This window comes from Apodemus sylvaticus, chromosome 9 (genome assembly GCF_947179515.1).
Source record: "Apodemus sylvaticus chromosome 9, mApoSyl1.1, whole genome shotgun sequence".
Classification (NCBI taxonomy): domain Eukaryota; kingdom Metazoa; phylum Chordata; class Mammalia; order Rodentia; family Muridae; genus Apodemus; species Apodemus sylvaticus.
In genome coordinates, this window is record NC_067480.1 from 94070399 (window position 1) to 94091133 (window position 20735).

The 20735-nt window shown below is 38.9% G+C and overlaps 1 protein-coding gene across 1 annotated transcript in view; it reads right to left on the reverse strand.

The window, feature by feature from the left end:
* Col19a1 (collagen type XIX alpha 1 chain) overlaps nucleotides 1–20735 on the reverse strand; it is a 301599-nt gene that overhangs the window by 267921 nt on the left and 12943 nt on the right. The window contains exons 2-3 of the mRNA XM_052192819.1: nucleotides 19570–19611; nucleotides 17782–17935 (exon numbers count right to left, since the gene is read on the reverse strand). Of these exons, the coding sequence (XP_052048779.1) occupies nucleotides 17782–17935; nucleotides 19570–19611 (196 nt within the window). The remainder of the gene's footprint in view (nucleotides 1–17781; nucleotides 17936–19569; nucleotides 19612–20735) is intronic.

Here is a 20735-nt window from a genome sequence, read left to right on the forward strand (position 1 = left end):
GTTTCCTGTAAGCAGCAAAATGTAGGGTCCTGTTTACGTATCCAGTCAGTTAGTCTGTGTCTTTTTATTGGGGCATTGAGTCCATTGATGTTAAGAGATATTAAGGAATAGTGATTGTTACTTCCTATCATTTTTGACGTTATTTTTTAAATTTGATTGCTTAACTTCTTTTGGGTTTGATGAAAGGTTACTATCTTGCTTTTTTCAGGGTGAAGTTTCCCTCCTTGTATTGGTGTTGTCCTCCTATTATCCTTTTTAGGGCTGGGTTTGTGGATAGATATTGGGTGAACTTGGTTTTGTCGTGAAATATCTTAGTTTCTCCATCTATGGTGATTGAGAGTTTTGCTGGATTGAATGACATACTCTTTTTACTTTTAATAAATTATTTTTACTAAAATTTGAAATACAAAGTATTCCTACTTTAGTTACTATCTATATAGTAGATATATCCATTTGAATAATTATTTGCCTTCATAAATATTTACAATTAATATAATTATCACTAAGCTTGAGTTTATATTTATTATTTGCCGTTTGTTTTCCCACTTATTTTGTGGTTTTTATTTTTCCATTACTATTTGTATTAAATTTTATACTATACTGCCATTTTCCTCCTTTTAAAAATATACTGTTTGTGTTGTTTTTTTTGACTGCTCTAAGTATTATACCTAACATTATAGAGTTATAATACTTCAGTTTAGGTTAATGATTTACTTTCAATTATATATAATATATTGCACATAAAATGTGATCCTATATAATCATTTCTTCTTCCTTACATGGTGTTAATTTTTCATACAGAATGCATCTTCATACTTTATATACCTATCAGCACTGTTTTATCATTATTGCTATATGTACATATAAAATATATGTATGTATTTTAAACATAAGAAAATGAAAGGTATAGAAATAAAGAAGGGCAGGACAGATAGCTCAGTAAGTGATGTGGCTGGCACACATGCAAGAGGACATGAATTCAATCTCAATACCCACATTAAAGGCAGGTGTAATGTCTTAAATTTGTTATCCCAGTACTTGAGTAGCAGAGACAGGTGTCTTGGACTTATCTATAACCATTCAGACCTACTCAAGGGGTGTGCTCAAAGGGTATTGGGTAAATACATGGAATTCATTATAGTCACCACAATTTATTATTCAACATGGAATTTATTATATTTACCCAAGGTCTATCAGCATTTTGACAAATACCTGATGACTTTACGTTAAAGAATAAGTGATCAAGAAACAAACCAGGTAAAGGCAAGCTTAATTTTAGAGTAAAACTTTAATAGTTCATATATAAAAGTTTAACACAATTCTTTTCCTTAATTTATAATCTAATTTTAAAGTTTAAAATGTTCGTATCTCTTAAAGTTTCTGTTGTGTCGAAAATAACTAATTAGTGTGATTAATATGCAATAATTACAGTCTCAAAACATACAGTGAAGAAATGTCTCTGGTGTGCATTCCTAGTGGGTGAAGATCTTTATAATTATCATATTTCCCTTTTGGAAATTCGTAATCATCTTTCAAGAGCTGATTTCAAGCAAAAACAAATATTTGGTCTTCTTGTTTTGTTTGGTTCGCCTTCACAGAAAGTAAGCTTTAAGGAAAAATCTGTGTACTTAAAAGTAAGATGTTAAAAGCTATATTTGCCTCTACCGACTTGGCTTCTTGTTTATAGGGCACACACACAAACACTTGATGTGACACAGAATGATTTCTCTGGGCCTTGCCAAAGTTTCTATTATAAAAGAGGCCATATTAGATTACTTGTGTGCTACCAGAGAGATATAATGACAGCTTGCTATGTCCAATCTATCCAGCCTGAATGTTTTTGAATGGAGTGTAATTTCCTATAAGAAATCCTATCCATTGCTTATTCAGTGATATTCCCATTAAGAAAAATATTGTTAAGCTTTATGCAAATGAATATATATATAGACTAGGCTATAAATTATCTATGAAATATCTTATGTCTTCACCCCTATTCTATATTCATTGCTTCTAGTTCAATATTCTCAATATGAATTTTTCTCCTGTGCATTAATATTAACCTACACTTGAGGGCTCAAGAGAATTTTGAATTTAATCCATTGCATATTTCCAATCTCCATGTTCGTCACATTCATTTATGTTAACTAAATATTTATGGACAGGTGAGAGTACCAGCATACCAAATTAATAACAAGAGATAAAAAATTGGTAATCTAAGTGACTAACAGTCATAGCAAGTGAGTTTAAAGTGATTCTGAATGACCCAGAGGGACCAAAGGAAACAGCTACCATGGCGTCCCCTTTGTGTTGGATGATGAGTGCAGAGCTTATGTAAGTAGAATCCAGAGTATCTCTGAAGTCTCATGATGCACACATCTTAAATGACTGTGAACTCGTCATTTACTTCAGCATTGCAAAAAATCTCTTAGTTTTCATCTCTACTGTGATGTCCTCCACACAGCAGCCCCAATTCAACCATAGAGAAAAAAGAAATGAATGGAGGCTGCAGGGGAGGAGCCAGAGGAGCCAGAACCCGCCTCCTTGACATTGCCAGTGAGGAAAGAAAGTGGCCTCAGATATGAGAACTTGTATCAGTGGGGAGTTGGTCCCAGCAGAAGACACATTTTTAAAAAAAATCTCAATATTACAGTGTTTCCCTTTGGGTGTCAACAATGAGAAAGATTCATCTTTATCTTTCCATGTTTTATTTTCATTTTTACATAATCAATCTATTCTATATTTAGTCTTTCAAAGAGCGTGATTCCTATTAATGATCATTTAAAATTCACAGCTGGGCTGAGTGTTGTGGCACACACTGGATCTGTGAGTTCAAGGCCAGCTTGGTCTACAAAGTGAGTTCCAGGACAGCCAGGGCTATAGAGAGAGACACTGTCTTAAAAAATAAACAGAACAACAACAACAAAAAAAAAAAACACAACTCTTTCCATTTGGAAAAAGTAATACTAAGCCTTAAAAATGACCTATAAATTATCTTGGTTTTTTAGAGGCCTAGCCAATAAGGAGATAAAATAGATTATTCTTTCACATCTTCCTAATTATCCAAAATGTCACATATACTGATATGTAAGTTGAGAGGCAAGTTATTTGAGTGCTAATAAATAGACTAATAAATACATTTTTCTATTTTGGTAGACAAAAAGTAAGCCACTACTTTTTTTATTAGATATTTGTTTTATTTACATTTCAAATGTTATCCCCTTTTCTTTTTTCCCCTCCAAAAACCTGCTATCCCATCCCCCTTCCCCTGCACACCAACCCCTCTCCCTCCATTTCCACTTTCCTGTCCTAGCATTCCCCTACACTGGGGTATCGAGCCTTCATAGGACCAATGGCCTCTCCTCTCACTGATGTCTGGAAAGGCCATCTTCTACTACATATGTAGCTGGAGCCATGGGCCCCTCCATGTGTACTCTTTTGTTGGTGTTTTAGTCCCTGGAGAGGCTCTGCCAGTGCCTAACCAAATACAGAAGTTGATGCTCACAGCCAACCAATGGACTGAGCACAGGATCACTGAAGTTTTTAATTCTCACTTTACATATGAATTAAAAACAATGAAGCATCAGAAAAGGTGGGGAGGGAAATCAAGAAAAATGTACCTGAGTGAATATTTTTATCATATATTTAAAATTTAACAACTAACGACAGAACATTAAGACATGAAACTGCCTTTAAAAAATAGCATTTTGTGTGCCCATGAAAGAATTGATTGTTCAGAACATTAGACCAGACCATATTTGTCCAAATTTTACATTAAGTAGGTTCTCCAGGGAATTTTTCCCTTCCTCATTAATAAGATTTCTTGCTAGGTAAAATTGATTTAAAGCCATTAGGAAATACAAATAAGATAATAACTTAGTTTGCAAATTATAGGAAAGCTCTTGGCAAGACATAGAGGATGACTTTTGATCACTGTGTTCCTTTAATTACTGTGAAATAGAATTTTACATCCAAAGTCATTTAAAGGTGTGATACAAGGTCAAAAAGTGTTGGAAGATGCCAGCATCCTCCCTTAGTATGCATCGCTTTCACAGAAAGCCCAAGCACCAAATATCCACTTCTAGGCTTCTCTTCCTCCCTGGATAATGCTTGTGTTTATAAAACGCAAGCTCTGTTAACACTAGCCCTCACTCAACATTAATCCTTGAAAACCAGTCACATGTTGTTACCAGGTTAACCAATAATCAGTTCTCAGTTTGGAAAGCTTGGGGCCGAGGTCTGCGGGGATTATTATGGAGGAAGGAAATTGTGGTAGAGAACACAGAAGGAAGAACAAATTTGGAGTTCAAAATACCCCTGAGTTAGCCAAACCGAAACAACATGTCACCATTATGATATCTGAGCACTCAAGATGTTACCATGAGGGATGGAGGGGAGGGCAAGAAGAGGGGATGGAGGGAGGAAAAGGGAGGGAGAGGAAGGAAGGGAGGAAAAGAGAGGGAGGAAGAGAGAGTGAGAATGAGAGAGCGAGCAAGAGCGCGAGAGCGAGAGCGAGTGAGAGAGAGAGAGAGAGAGAGAGAGAGAGAGAGAGAGGGGGGTAAAGGGGAGATATAACCTTTGTTAACCTTGTGTGGACTTACATGCCTGTATTCCTACTGGGCATCTCTGCTTGAAGGCCAAAATCATTCTTTTGTTCAACATCTTGTTTTTTCCAAGCCAAACCCTTCCCTCTATCAACATTCCACAGCTCAGTAGAGACACAGTCATTCACACAGCTGTTCCAGTCAGATCCCTAGAAGTCAGCTTAATTCTTGCCTTTCCTGCATTATCAACCCAGTCCACCGGCAAGTCTCTCTCCTTCCACCACCAAACCATACTTGAGTTCTATGCTCTCTTCTCCATCTGCACCATCCTTGCCTGAATCCAAGGGGAGAGCATTTCTCCAATGGATTCTTGGTATACTCTCACAATTGCACACTTCCCTATCTTTTTCAGTCTGACTCACACATGGTAGCTAGAATAATCTTTAAAAACCAGACAAGATACCTCTGCTGCATAAAACTTTAGAAAACATCTTCAAGTTTGCACAATGAAGGGCACATTTATGATGACGGTCCAGAAACTGACTCCCTCTGATTCGTTGTCTTCTAACCAGATTCTGGGAAGCAGCCATGGCTAGCCACAGTAACCTGGATTTTGGTTCTTTGAATACACTGTGGTCATTGAAGTCTTTTCTCATTGTGTCTTCTGGGCCTTCTCATGGGGCTATTTTTCCAGACTTTGCTTCCAGACTTTGGATCTACACAAAGTCTTCTCCTCATTCATGTCTCGGTTCAAATGTCATGCCCTCTAAGAAGCTTAAAGTTGCCCTAACTCCAGTCACTACATAACACACCACCTTGCCCTATTTTTCCATTCTTCTGTGTTTTCAAATGTCTTACACATTTATTGCCTATTCCCAACTACCATAAAATAATTTCCATGAAATCAGGGGTGTGGCCAACTTGTTCCTGTTAAAAAAAAAACCACTGGAACAGTAACCTGTACCATCTGCAGAAACCCATGATGCCTGTGATCCTGTCCCAGGGACTGGATGACCATAATATCTTTGTTCACTTGCTTAAACTTTTGGATACTGTGCCATGTCTCTCCAGCAGGAAAAAATACCAGTTGATACTAAACCCTCATCAAAAAACCAAGAAACAAACATACAAAAAAACCAAGGCCAGCCTATCCGATGGTCACTTCCAAAGAGAGATGTAAGACCTCCACAGTGATTTAAGACCACTGTAGAGAAAACATTAACAGATGTTTCATAATGATTTCAACAAAAATATTATTCAGCAGTGTTCTTCCATTCTTGCAAAAAATATTCTTACAGTCATATAACTATGAAGCATGTGAACTCTGAAAACACATGAAACATATACTGTACCCTTAAAGCTTACAGAAATCCTGACAGTAATCTACATCAACTGCCTCAATCCCTAAGTGAACATTCAAAGCCACAGAACTTAAATGACTGCCCTTCCACCTCTCTGCCAAGCAGAGATCATGAGGGGACTTGAACTCGTGACTTTTTATTCCAAGGTCAGTTTTTTCCAGGATATCAAGTTGCCTGCTTCCTCTTGGCTACAAATAAGGTTCTCCTCCTCCTTACCGACTTGACTTAAAAGTAATCCTTTCTGATTCTGATGAAGAAAAGGAATCTCTCGTTCTTCCCCTGAGCATTGGAGAGTGTGTAAATTAATATAATATGTTAGTTTTACAGAATTTAAGATTCATTTCAATGTTTGCAACAACACAACGGTATTAGCAACAACAGCAACAAATCATATTTGGTCTCTAAGGAAAATATTCACTGTGACATTTGTACATCCTAGGTGCCTGGTATCCCCGAGGAGTTGATAATTGCAGTTCCTTCCCCTACCGTTATCTGAGCACAGACCAGGAAGTATCACAAAACACACAGTCATACCTTTAAAATGGGTTAAGTACAGTCTGTTGGGTTCTAGGAACAATACACACTAAAAAGGTAAAATCAGAAATATTTTCTTTATACACCTTAGAGATTACTTACTTATTTTGGACAAGTACTTCTATAATAGTAACTCAGCTTTCAAGTAGGGGTAAAAATCTCAAGTGCAATATGTGTGTGTGTGTGTGTGTGTGTGTGTGTGTCAACAGCTACGCAATGGAACAAAAAGTGTTGAAGAATTTTGATGAGACGTCCCCATGTGTCTTGTAGAAAGAAAACCAGTAGGTTGGGATTTTAACACCCTAGGGAGAAAACTAATAGAATGGTACCTAACTAAAAAGATGAGTAATTCTTTTCTTTAAAAATCAATAAAGATAATTCCTTTCCCCAGGCTCCTCCTTATGTGGCAGCAATGTCCGGAGACTGAGTTATCTGAACAGAGACTTGGCTTGGGTTTTCACAAGATAGTGAGTTTCTGATAAGAGAATTTGTTGAATACAGTCCATCGATCAGGACTTGGTGACAGCATCCAAGGTGGCCTTAGCTGGACAAAAGGATTGGTAGCTTATTTTCTTTTTAAGATAGACGTCCTTCCCAACTAGGAGCTGTGAAACTCCTAGGAGCAACAAAGAAGCCACTTTGGGGCAGGTCTGCTGCGCACTGGGAAGGCCATCTTCTCTCTCTCATGAAAGTATGCCAAGCACATGCAGGATCTGCGGGATCTGTGGGATCTGTGCGATCGCTAGAGCACTGGGAGGTGAGGAGCAGCTCTTTTCGATGTAAAAGTAATGATCATAAATATGACTATTTTGAATAATGATCGAGAGGAGAAGCCTTTGCAGAGATCCCGAGTCAATGTCCCACATGCAGATCAATGTCTATTCCACCCCGTTCGTCCACTGGATTCCCAAACCAGGGCCTGAGGTTGCTACCGACCCACCACGTTAACTCGGTGAAGTAAAGAACCTTGTTTTACAAGATGGAAGGTTTCAACTGAACAAGTTGGAAGGCGTCTCTGGCCAATGAGAAACTGGTACAGAATGATCTCAAGGGGACAGACTTCACTTCTACCTACTTTCCAGGGGCACTGAATGTTGGTCAAATTCAGGAAGAATGACATTAAAAAGCAGTCACTTTTCTAAAATATGCACAAATGCTTATTGGCACAATTGTTTCATGGGAAGAAGGGAGTATAAGACAAATTGATTGATCTTCTATCGCTAGTAGCCTTGATGTATTCCTAATAAGGGAAATAAAGAGCGTGGTGAAACGTCATACATTTGTATTTCTTGGTATATTAAGTAATTTTATTGTATAGAAAGGTTAAGCTGGTGTGGTTTTCTATATCCCTAAAGAAATCACAACCCACAGTGGGGCAGACAGAACCTCTGTCTCACATACAACACAAAGGATAAAATAAAACTGCAGAGTAAGAGTTTAATAAAAATTAAGAAAAAGAAACTCCTAGTTGCTATTTCTATTTCGCCTCTTTCCTCGCTGTGTAATAAAAAGATCCGGGGTAAGGGGGAAGATAGGAAAAGGGAAGAAAGATTTACATGTTTTCAAATTTTCCGTGCTCATGAAACAACAATAAAAGAAAACCAAGGGGGTCATAATTTTTCTAGAAAAACTTCATTTTAGACATTACATTCCCCAAGTCAAGTGTAGTTTATCTCCAAACAGCGACATATTCAAAAGGCATAATTGTCAGTTACAGACAGTGCTCCCGAGGCTAACTCTCCAGCCAGTTTCATAGCCCAGAGCCTAAAGTAAAGCTGCCTTTTAAAAAGTGCTATTTCAGTAGACCTAATGCAAGCTTTCCAGATCATATTTAACAAGACTGACATTTGCTTATTTATTTTTCTTTTCAAATGGATGGCCACATGGAAAAAGATTCTATTTTTAAATATCAGGAGCAGGCATCCAAATTAACTCTTCCATTCTGAATAAGTGTGAGGCAGGGTTTATAAAGAACTTCCGTGTTTACCAGTATCACTGAGGCCTCCGCCTTGCTGAACAGCTTCCAGGAAGAGAAATATGATACAAGTTACATTTCCTGAGAGTGAGGCGAGAGATGCCTGGAGTTTATAGTAAGTCGTTTCGTTCCCAGCTGACATTCAACATCACCTGTCTACTTACAAGCAATTTGGTGAGCTGGCCAGGAGCGTCTGTCTAAATGCCTTCCCTCGGGCCTGGGGATACTGTTTGGTTTTAGAGCCACAGAGAGTCTGAAATCTTAGCCTTTTCATGTTTGCTAAGAGGATTCAGACTCATAGCTTGCTAATGGGAAAACAGAGCTTAGGTGATGCTCTAATAATTCCTCGCCTGTTCTGGTAAGCGTTCATTCATTGTGGTGTTGCAAATGGCTTCCTGGTGAACACAAGGCCACTCAGCCCTGGAGCAAAACCAAAACCAAATGGCAAGTTAAGCAAGTTGCTCTGCAGAAACAGAGAACCCTCGCCCAAGGAAGTTAAGTCCTGAATAAAGTTCAGTCCTCACAAGAGGTCCCTGGAAATCTGAAATGTCCTTCTGAGATCTGGGTGCTCGGCTCCTGCTTCGGGATCCATTTAGGAAGTCTCACAGCTAACTGAACACGTGCCTTCTCAATGGCGTTCGGCAGTTGCTTCTTCTTCTTTTTTTATAGTACATACTTTTTTAATTTGATATATTTTTTTATTTACATTTCAAATGATTTCCCCTTTCCTCGCTCCCCATTCCCCGAAAGTCCCATAAGCCCTCTTCCCTCCCCCTGTTCCCCCACCCACCCCTTCCCACTTCCCTGTTCGGGCATTGCCCTATACTCCTGCACTGAGCCTTTCCAGAGCCAGGGGCCACTGCTCCGTTCCTCTTGGACATCATTTGATGTGTGGATTATGTCTTGGGTATCCAAGTTGCTTCTTTTTCCCCCTCGGGTGACTGCTACTGCGCCCACGCCTTTCACCTTTTAGATGAATGAAGTTCAAACATGTACGTAGGGTGTCCAAGTTAATTCTGCCTTGCTTTGTCTTGCCTGTCTAGATATTCTCACACACGTGTTCACTAACTACACAGGAGTCTCTCAGAATCCCTCCAACTGCCTTGACCTTTAAAATCACAGTGTTTCTCCCTTTAACAGCCTTTGCACGTGCTGTTGCACACACACACTGTCACTCCCCAGCTCGCCTGGCACACTCACACTTTAGGCCTCAGCCTTTTGAATCCTCTGCGAAACTGTTTTCAAGGAGCCTCATCTTGTCTCTCAGAGTGTATGCCACATATATATGCCACTACATTCCATAATGGCTTATCGGCCTCTCTGTCTCTGGAGACGGAAATAACTTGAAAGCATGGACCGGACCGTGCCTTTCTCTGTCTTACAACCCACCGAGAGTATGCATGATCATTCCAGAGTTGAATGTAATACTTTATTGTAATTTCTCCCCTGCCCCCAAACTGGTATCAAAGCTGAACTTAATAATGACCTAATATTATAAAGCGCTTTTCTCTGTAGCCCTCCTGAGCAAAGATGGTTTTATATGCTTTCTCTCTCTCTCTCTCTCTCTCTCTCTCTCTCTCTCTCTGTGTGTGTGTGTGTGTGTGTGTATGTGTGTGTGTGTGTGTGTGTGTGTGTGTGTGTGTATGTGTGTGTCCACATGGAACACTCAGTCACAAGCTGCATGATAACTCTGGTACCTGAAGACTGGACATGAGCGGATCGGAGCAGAATTCTGGTTGACATAAATTTCAAAGTTTACCATGAAATTGTGATTGTATCTTACTTACTATTTGATAACATGTAAGTAAGATTATAAAATTGTTTCATGCTTATAATGGTATTTTATAACAATTAGGTTCCTATTACCTTAAAAAAAAAAAGCCTGTGGAGTTGCTATAGATGTGTTCTTACATATAGAACAAAAGATCATTTATGGCTACCATCAAATTCCTCAACCATTTCATACATTTAGTGCCAGAGGGCATGAATTAGTGGGTAAAGGTGCTTGTAGCCAAGACTGAAAACCCAAGTTCAATTCTGGAAGGGACCTGCTGAACTGAGAGAGACAAATTTCACAATTTATGCTGTGAGCAAGCATACATACACACACACACACACACACACTAAATATAAACATATAAAGAAATTGACTCATAAATTCAAGGTTATTCTTATCTTTTTGAAAGTTTGTAAACATAAAAACATTACATTTGCCAATACTTCAAGTCAATTAACGACTGATTAATTTTCACAGAATTGTGATGAGCCCAATTCGATTAGAGATGAATGGAGAGTGTTCTCGTGCAACTGTTTTGTGTGTGTGTGCGTGTGTGTGTGTGTGTGTGTGTGTGTTTACATGTGTGTGTCATTTGAAATGCCCCACAGATATGCCCACTGGGCTTCTGACTGCAGCTTTTCCTCCGATGAGGTTCTGTCTTCCCAGGATTCAATGTCAAGTCAACAGAGGCGCCCTTTCCCTTCCTGTCTTTCTTTTTCCTTTCTTTCCCTCTTCTCCCCTGAAGTTATATCCTTCCAACATGGTGGGACTTCCGTTTCCCTCTGAACACTTAAAGCATTAACTGTCTATTCAGAGATGCAAAGCTGGCTTCGATTGCTTCCTTTTCCTTCCAATAGATAAGATAATATACTGACTGTCGTACAGGAAGCCTGTGCCTTACACGCTAGTGTTCTCATCTACATTATAGCAACTGGAGTGGAAAAAAAACACTGTTTCTGTCAGAAATGGAAGCATAACCTCTTTCCTTTCAAAAGCAGGTCTGCACTTGAATCTAGATGCTTGTGAATGATCTGCAGTATCCCACTTGCAGTTCCTTTCATTTTACTTGCTTTTTCTATTTAAGTTTTAAGACCATACTCTTTGAAGGAGATAATGAAGACTTCTTATCTCACTAATATATTAAATATATATTAATATTGTGTAAATAAAGCTCTTCGTTGTGTTGTTATCTACAACACATGTGAAGTAAAAATATTCAAAATTTTGTAGTGTTTTGTCTACTAGCAGTCACAAATTGATACAAAATTTTAGAAATTTCTGAAGGAATAAGATTGTTCATCTCTGGGTTCACTGTCAAGAGAACCACCAACGTTTATTTATATATTTTTGGTTAATTACTCATGCAAGTCAACCTTCCAAAATAATACAGAGTAAGTGAAATCTGAAGGGAAAATATCCAGTTAACTTAAGTTTCATAATGAAAATATGAAGCTTTCCTAAGCCCTGCTAGGTGACTGACAAGATGTTGAGTGTGTTTCATGTTTTACCCACAAAGCAGGCTTTGCATAACCACAGGACCACATGCATAGCTGAGACCTCAAAGGACCTTCTCTTTTACTTTTTCTTGCAATTAGTGTAAGAAAGTCTTCACTGTCTACACTCCTGAAGTATTAGAAGCAGAGGGAGTGTAGCAAAGATGCCCTGTTTTATCAATGTAGCATGTATTTATACCTCCTATGTTCCCACGGGGATTTCATTCCTTCAATTAAGTGGCGTCGCTTTTAAAAATGGAGAGTAAAAGAACTCTCCACCTGACAAATTAAAGAAATGTTCTTTTATATTGGGCTGAGTGCTTGACTAACACTTTTTAAACATACAAAATGTTCTTAAAGTTTCTTCGAGAAATTATGTCACAAATAGTTCTTATGAAGTATTCATATGTAGTATGATTTTTTTATGAGCCCCTTGTTGGAAAGACTAAAGGATGACCTTGGAAAATACTGAAATTATATTATCAGGTTCTGCTAAATTGTTACTTGTATTTGTTGTTTAATTTCTGTTCATTATTATATCTATCCAATTATAAAGTAAATTTGGAGGAAAAAAACATAAAACTCCGAAACAAACACACATACCTGGAGGGTTTTTCATCTTTTTTACATTTTAGTAGTCATTTTTATATTAAGTAACCTGTTGCTGATAAAAAAAAAAGTCCTGAAATTTCCTTTAAAAATATGGGATAATTTCTTATAACTATTAGTAATTAAATATTTCCATACATTATTTAAAACCTCTACCTTTAAACTCTTTCAGATCTAATACTAAACAATTTTGCTAAAATAGCGTGGACAACTCTGTAGCCTCGAGCTCAGTAGACTTTCCTTCTCATTTTCGACTGTATGAGCAGTGACTCACCTCGCATTCCGGGCGTGCCAGATGGTAATTAAGGAAGTGCAGTGATGACATTTAGAGTCCTGTGTAACAGTCAGTCTCATGAGACAGCTGGACAGGGTTTTAGCTAAGCCACATGGCCCTGACATAGGAAGCTTTCCATCTCAAAACAGAAGAATGTCCAGAGGAAGACCCAGGGGATGCGCACGCAAGCAGTCACTCTCTGCAGCCTAACGGAGCTGCAAAGGGATCCGTCAACCCCGCCCCCACCCAGGAATTAGAATCCCGTGTCAGAGCTCTGAGCACAGTTTCATGCCTCAGAGTTTAGCTGGTTCTGAGTACTTGGAGAGCACCCAACTAAGCAAAAAAAAAAAAAAAAAAAAAAGAAGGGAAACATGGATTAGAAAAGAGGCCCATATGAGGGAAGGAATGAAAATCCTGAAAATTGGCCTTTACATGAGTGATACTTAAAATTTAGCCCCAATCTCAGGGTGTGGGCTTTGCAGCTGAACTGTTCTGCACCGTGAAAGCAGAAGGTTTCAGATTCATCTTGGTTCAGAACAAGCAAAACTTGTATTTTTGTTGTTAATTGTTGTTGTTAGTAGTAGTAGTGTTTTATTATTTTTATTATAAATTTTATTATTATTATTATTATTATTATTATTATATTTATATAGTAGTATCATTTACTACTACTTTGTGCTGTTGTTTATTTATTTATTTATTTTAATTATCAATTTGAGTGAGCCTGCATGTGCATCTGAGGGCAAATGTCTTAAGAGGCCAGAAGTGTTGGGTCCTCCTGGAACTTGAGTTACAGGTTGTGAGCCACCAAAATGTGGGTGCTGGGAACCCAACCCAATTGCTTGTAAGAGTACTAAGTGTTTTTAACAGCTAAGCCATCTTCTCTGCTATCTCTAGTTGCTGTTTCTTCCTTTATTCCATCTGAAATCATGAATTTTATTGTGACATTTTCATACACACTTTGTCCCTGTTGATCTTCATCCTCCCCTTCCCTCCTCCATCCTCCCCTTCCCTCCTCCATCCTCCCCTTCCCTCCTCCATCCTCCCCTTCCCTCCTCCATCCTCCCCTTCCCTCCTCCATCCTCCCCTTCCCTCCTCCATCCTCCCCTTCCCTCCTCCATCCTCCCCTTCCCTCCTCCATCCTCCCCTTCCCTCCTCCATCCTCCCCTTCCCTCCTCCATCCTCCCCTTCCCTCCTCCATCCTCCACTTCCCTCCTCCATCCTCCCCTTCCCTCCTCCATCCTCCCCTTCCCTCCTCCATCCTCCACTTCCCTCCTCCATCCTCCCCTTCCCTCCTCCATCCTCCCCTTCCCTCCTCCATCCTCCCCTTCCCTCCTTCATCCTCCCCTTCCCTCCTCCATCCTCCCCTTCCCTCCTCCATCCTCCCCTTCCCTCCTCCATCCTCCTGGCTGGATCCTGTTACTTCTCTTCACCAGTCCAGTCTCTTTTTCATGTCATATGATCTCTAGTTCCTTCTGTTTTATTTTCTTCTCCTTTATTTACCTCCTTCTCGTGGTCCCCTTTTAAATTCCATAGTTTTATAGAGAGAGATTAATTGTTATATGTAATATTTATATACTATATGTGCATATGAGAGGAAACGTGGTAATTGTCTTATCAGTCTGGGTGCTTCACTTGATGTAATATTTTCATCTTTATTGTTATACTAACAATAATTAAGAGTTGCAACCAGCCCACTTTTCCATCCGTAGGTGACGAGAAGAAGAAAATGCGATACATTGGATAATTTTTCAGTTGCAAAGGAAAATAAAATCATGACATTTGTAGGAAAATGGACAGAGCTGTGAAGTTCTCAGGACCGTGTAACTTTCCCTTGTATTCTGTTTCTCCCTAACAGGTTCCAGGAAGAAAAGACAGACTCAGATCCCTTACCAGTGGAAGCCTGAGTATCATCCCGCGCTGAGTCATAAGGAAGCTCAGTGTCTGTTGACTGAAATAGGCTTTGATTGCATGAGTTTCAGGGACTTACCAATGCTACTTGTTATTTATTCTTTATCTAACAAAACCATTTAGGAACATCTATGGTAGTTAGAAAGCACTCTCACTCCTATTTGTAATTGTACGAGTTTTTTAAGTTTAAAAACAACACATATGAATTTAAAAACCACGGGCCCTAATGCTACAGAAGACTTGAGAAAGTACAAAATATACCGATATGGAGGTGATGGAACAGGGTTAGTACTATCAAGACCCCTAAAGATGGTTTTTATTTCTAAACATCAGTCTTTCAGAAATAATCATACATAGAGATTACAAGTCACCTTCCTGTATGTTGTACTGAGCCCTATAAGACCTGGCTATTGTAGACCTGAGCTTGTATAAAAGCCCATGTGGAGAAGAGTCATGTTCGTGAGATCCACCATTCCAAAGTAGCAAAGACAAGACGTAAATTTTGACGTAAGCTATCCAATACACTACTCAGGTTCAGGGTGATTTCCAAAGGAGATGCTAAAGTCTGGAGACCTTGAAAAAGTCTAAAAGACAAAACTACAAATCGGAATACTTTCTACTTTTTAACTCCCTCCCTTTGAGACATGCTCAGTTTTTATTTATATGACATTTTCTTAACTATTTTTATCATTGATTGACACATCTACCCTCTCAATAGACTGTAAGCACATTTTTTATCTTTAAATTTACACTAATGATATATAAAAACATATACAGTAACAGAGTATCATATAATTTTGACACATATATGCATTATATGATAGTAAGGTGAAATTAAACATACATATCCCCTCAAATAGTCATCAATTCCTTAAGGAGACACGTTTAAGATCTTTTTTTCTATCTTTATGAAATGTGCAATGTGCTATTGTTATCTGTGACTATCCTTCTACACAATCCAAAGCCGAGACTTACTCCCATCTCATTGTACCTGAGTGACCACTCTCACTCCTCCCCATCACTCCTGCTACCAAACTATGGTAGTTTTAAGTAAGGAAAAAAATCCCCAAAGGCTCAAGTATGTGAACACTTGGTCCTCAGAGAACAATGCTGTCTATAGAGGTGGTTAAAATTTGCTAAAGCAAACACATCTCTAAAGGTAAACACATCTCTTTCCCCTCCCATTCTCCTTCTCTGGACAGCTGATGAGATTTCCTGCTTAGTTAGCTTCAGTGTTTCTCTTTGAAACGCTAATAAAATTGTTTCCAAGGCCCCATTTGAATCCATTCTTAAGTATTTTTATCAGTGAGTCTGAAAACCCTAAGAGGGGCACAAAAAACTTATTCTGAAAAGATAACTCAGACAGCTAAATAATATGTCAATATGTCACCCAGATTATTTTCAAATGCAGTCTCTAATAACCACCCTTTGTTGACTCAAGAAGTACTGAAGAAACTGGAGTTTCAAACCATGCAAAAACATAGTAAGCTCTTTAGATACCCTGGAGTCGATACACCTCCAGTAATAAAGATACAGATGGTTAGATATAAGGATAGGTATCTTGAAAACCCTTGCCTGAGCAAACCTTGCATGTCTCACAAGAAGTCAGGCTGGAGATGTTGAACCTCAGATAGGTTTCTGCTCCCCACACTCAGGAGGCTTCTTCCCTAGTGAACGTCAAGTGGAACGTGCCGGAAAAATAAAAGCAAGTTCAGGCACGGAAATAATTCTCATTTTCCATATAAAATAGCATCTGCCTTTTCCCATGCTGACTCTGCAAACAAATGTATAAATAGCTGTAACTTTACTCCAGGACCATTGAAAACCCAAAATGGCATAAGGGAGAAAAGCACCCTAGCACACTTGGATCCAGGAGTGAGACGAACCCGGGGATGAGTCAAGACACAACACTCGGGAATCGGCTCAACCAGACACCAGCTAGTTTCCTGTCATGGAGGAACAGGCTTATGCTCTACAGAGCCGGAAAATGCGCTTTCATTGGTTTTCCGGTGACTGAAGACTGGTTTAGAACCAAGGTTGGAAAAGGAATTTCAATTCATGCCTAACACTGATAATCCTGTGAACTCAAAGGGAGAACTGCATTGCCTAATAGCGGGAGTACTGTTCAGAACAGCTTAATCTGGTTTCCTAAAAGTCCAGTGAATCTAAAATGATTCACTCCAATCAATTCTCTTCCCACATTGCCAGGATTGCTGTGATTTAAATAGATAGGGAAAAAATAGAAGTAAGAAAAAAGTGCATCTTAGTTTTTGAACATAATATATTGCCTTTTCTAAATGTATTAATAATTGTTATCTACTAATAGCCTTCTCCTCCAAAAACACTGGCGCGCATGTGCACGCATGCGCAGGCGGGCGTGTGAACACACAGACACTCACCCGCACACACACGCACTCACGCGCACACGCACATGTCTCGCACGCATGTGTGCCTTGCTTTTCCTTGCAGCATATGCATAACTAAGTGCGGAACTTCTGGGATACCCTCAGTGCCTGCTCATGAGGTCCTGTAAACAGCTATGCCTAATGCCCACGATGAAAGCACGTGACATTCACGCTTTATAGACCCCCAACATCAAATTAAGCTCCGTATCTTTGTCTCCCATCAGTGAATGAACAGGAAAACGTCATTAAATTAAAATAATCCCAAGTGTCACAAAACAGGAAGTCTAAAAGAAAGGCTATCGGGATGGGTAGAAGACGTGTGAGGAAAGAGAGAACACACACACACCTGTCATTTCATTTTCACACGAAGACACTTACGTGCATGCTAAGCCTGGGGCGAGCATGGTGCTTGGTGCTTTTACACACCAATGCTCAAGTCTGACCCAAGAGACAAATAACAAACAAACAGCCCTACAAAAACAATTTCTTTTCCCTTCAAGCTCCATTCCTTATATAAAGAGAGTTCCCAAGGCTAAACTGTTATTAGAATTCATCACAGAGCATAGTAATCACAGGAATACAGACTTTTGTCTCTGAATCTACATTGAGCCTTTATGTTTCAAAGTTCGCATTTTAAAATATAATATCGGTTATGTCTATGTTAAATGTTGATAATATTTCTCCTAAAAATATATTTAATTTTTTAAACACTATTTCTTTATGCATGTAAAGGGTTCGATTGCAGAGTTTTATCAATAATAAATACATAAGTTGTATATTTGTTACAGCTTTGGGGTACACTACTGACCCTTTTAATTTTTGAGCAATAATTTGGAATATCCTTAGAAAATAATTCTGTAGCATTGTTAACATGAAAAGAAAAACAAATTACTTTACTCACACAGTGTCTCTGATAAGAAGCGCATTTCCCAACTTGAAACAGGTTTTGTCACCTTCGCAAAAGGCATGCCTCAGAGCAAAACTTTCTCCCAGATCAAAGCCTGTAAGATGTGACATGTTATTAAAACCAGCAATAAACTCACAGACATATTGATCTTCAAACAGGATTCTTTGTTATCCATATCCACGGGTTGATTGATTTAAAATAAAAAACCCTCCTGTTTGAAATTAACAAATGTATTCCATTCCCTTTTTTATTTTCCTTTTATGGTACAGGAGAATAAAATCCTCTTTGCATGCAGAAGGTATAGCCATCTTTCTAGAGCGCAGATCATAAATATCATTCTTTTTTTGGCTTCGCCTGGTCTGAATGCAAAGCGATCCTCCGACACCAGCCTCCTCAGTGCTAAGACTGCGCATGTGCACCACCACGCTTGCTCCTCACAGAAGTTTACAGGGAATAAAACACCACTCCGATTTAATTTAGGGATTGACCTAAGCAGATTATTACAGTAGTTCATTGTGCCATCTCTCACGTGTAGGAAGAAAATTAGAATGAAAATAGTAGCAATTGGTTTAAAATCTGGACAGCCTCTTAAAAAAACCATGCTTTGGGAGAACTATAGGAACGTGGGAAAATGCTCAGAATCCAGATGCAGTACATGTGTTATCCTCTCGCATATGCAAGAGGGTTGGAGAAAAACAGAGAGAGGATGTGTGAGCAGCGCACACCTAGAATACACTTTGGAGGCTGAAGCAGGGGGATTTTGAGTTTGAGACCAGTCCGGGATGGTGACCCTGTCAAAAGAGGGAGAGAGAGAGAGAGAGAGAGAGAGAGAGAGAGAGAGAGAGAGAGAGAGAGAGAGAGAGAGAGAGAGAGAGAGAGAGAGAGGAGAGGCCGGGTGGTGGTGGCGCACAGCTTTAATCCCAGCACTTGGAAGGCAGAGGCAGGCGGATTTCTGAGTTCGAGGCCAGCCTGGACTACAGAGTGAGTTCCAGGACAGCCAGGACTATACAGAGAAACCCTGTCTTGAAAAAAACACAAAAAGAAAAAAAAAAAGAAGAAAGAAGGAGGGAAAGAAAATGACAACAATAAGAAAACCAGCAATGACAACATTAATAACAAAAAGTAGAGAAAATAAAAAATATAAAATGTTATGCCAAAATCGTATGAAAATCTTGACTACATCTGCATACTAAAACATCTCATAAATATTTTTCTCTCCTTTCAAAATTGCAACAGAAGGCACGTCTCTGTGATTTCACACAGCCTTTGTGCTCCACTGTGTGAGGGGACCTGCTGCTACCCTGAGAGGAGACAATATGGAACTCTGCTGTCACCGGTATTTCCCCTTCAGCATTCGCTTTCCTATGTGGATGCTGTGATCTTAACCTTGTAATGCTGGCCAAGTAGCACTAAGGCTCGCCTAAGGCTCGCCTTCTGGTCGGGAGGATAAGATCTCTGGCTTGGTGGAGACCCAGCATTCCATCTGGCAGGGTCAGTGAGCTGGATGAGGGGTCCCCTGAGGGCAGCGCATTCACTGTAGGCCATACTGTAGAGATGGGTGGGATAATTATTCCTTTACTGAGAGAATGCACTTGACAGGTCCCCGAATCCCCACTCTCTGGGGCCTCAGTCATAGAGCCTCTGACCACAAGAAAGAAACCCCCGACCAAATTTCTGATAATGAAGTCCAAAACAATTAGGCTACAGTGTATCTGGTGATAACTTTGCACAAATTGCTACTTAGCCAAGAATTACAATGCTTACCTGACAAGATGTGTCCGCCATCTTGATATCCCTCTGTTCGCAGTATAGGGCAGGTTGTTTCTATTTCAAAAAAAAAAAAAAGCATAAATTATTTGAACTAAATGCCCCATCCTACTTTTCCCTAATTAAGTTCAGGAACTTTTGACTACTACCATAAAATCATAAACAAGATAAAATTGAAAATAAGACCTAATTGAGCCATTTTATTAGATTTCTGTAAGTGAAGATGATACTCTCCACCCCATTGTATGCCTATGAAAGTTTCATGTTTGTGCATATAAAATATTTGAGCTATTGCCTGGCCCGCGGTGAAAACACACTTATGCTGACTAGTGTTATCACTACCACTCAAACATCCATATGTTTCTGTATGTTTGACAATAGGGATGAACTAAATCTCACAGCTTCATGAAACTCCTCAACCCAACCAGTTAAACAAGTGGTTTTGCTGCTATATTTTTACCATAACTTTTTTTGTAATCAGATGATCCTAAACTTTTATAACACAATGGAACACAATAGAAAAAAATCTAAATCTAAATAAAATTAGGAAGCAGATATTCTTATATGATAAAAATTGAGAAAGTTAATACTTTGTCAACAATACTCAAAGGATTAAAGACAAAGTTAATCTCTGTTCAGTGAATTTGCATGTCTAATAAAACCACATCTTATGAATGCAGTAACCTGTACATATACATTATTATTTGAACTGATATATTTAAATCTAATTCAGACTATAACCTACCAACAAAAGAGTGCAGACAAAACTGCCACCCGATTTTCAAACCCTGCCACAGCGATTCTACAACAATACAGCTACACTCCTAATCTATGAACATTAGACGTTTTTTTAACATCATTCAGTCACAAGTTCAATTTTCCACATGTAAACGAGTTTTATGTCTTAAATTTGATAGTACAAACAGGAAATAAACCACTTATGACCAAACTGACCATCTGCTTGGCTGAAAGTGAAAACCTCTAATTTCTCAGTTAATCACAGAATGTCTCTGACCTTCATTTGACAAGACTGGGGCTGGTGAGATGGACTCAGCATAACATATTTAACTAGAAGGGTCCCAAGGTGTAAGTAGGGCTAGCACATATTTTACAAGTAAAAATATCAAATAACATTCTTTCTGAATAATGGTTAAAATACCAATTACAATAAATCAGTGTGT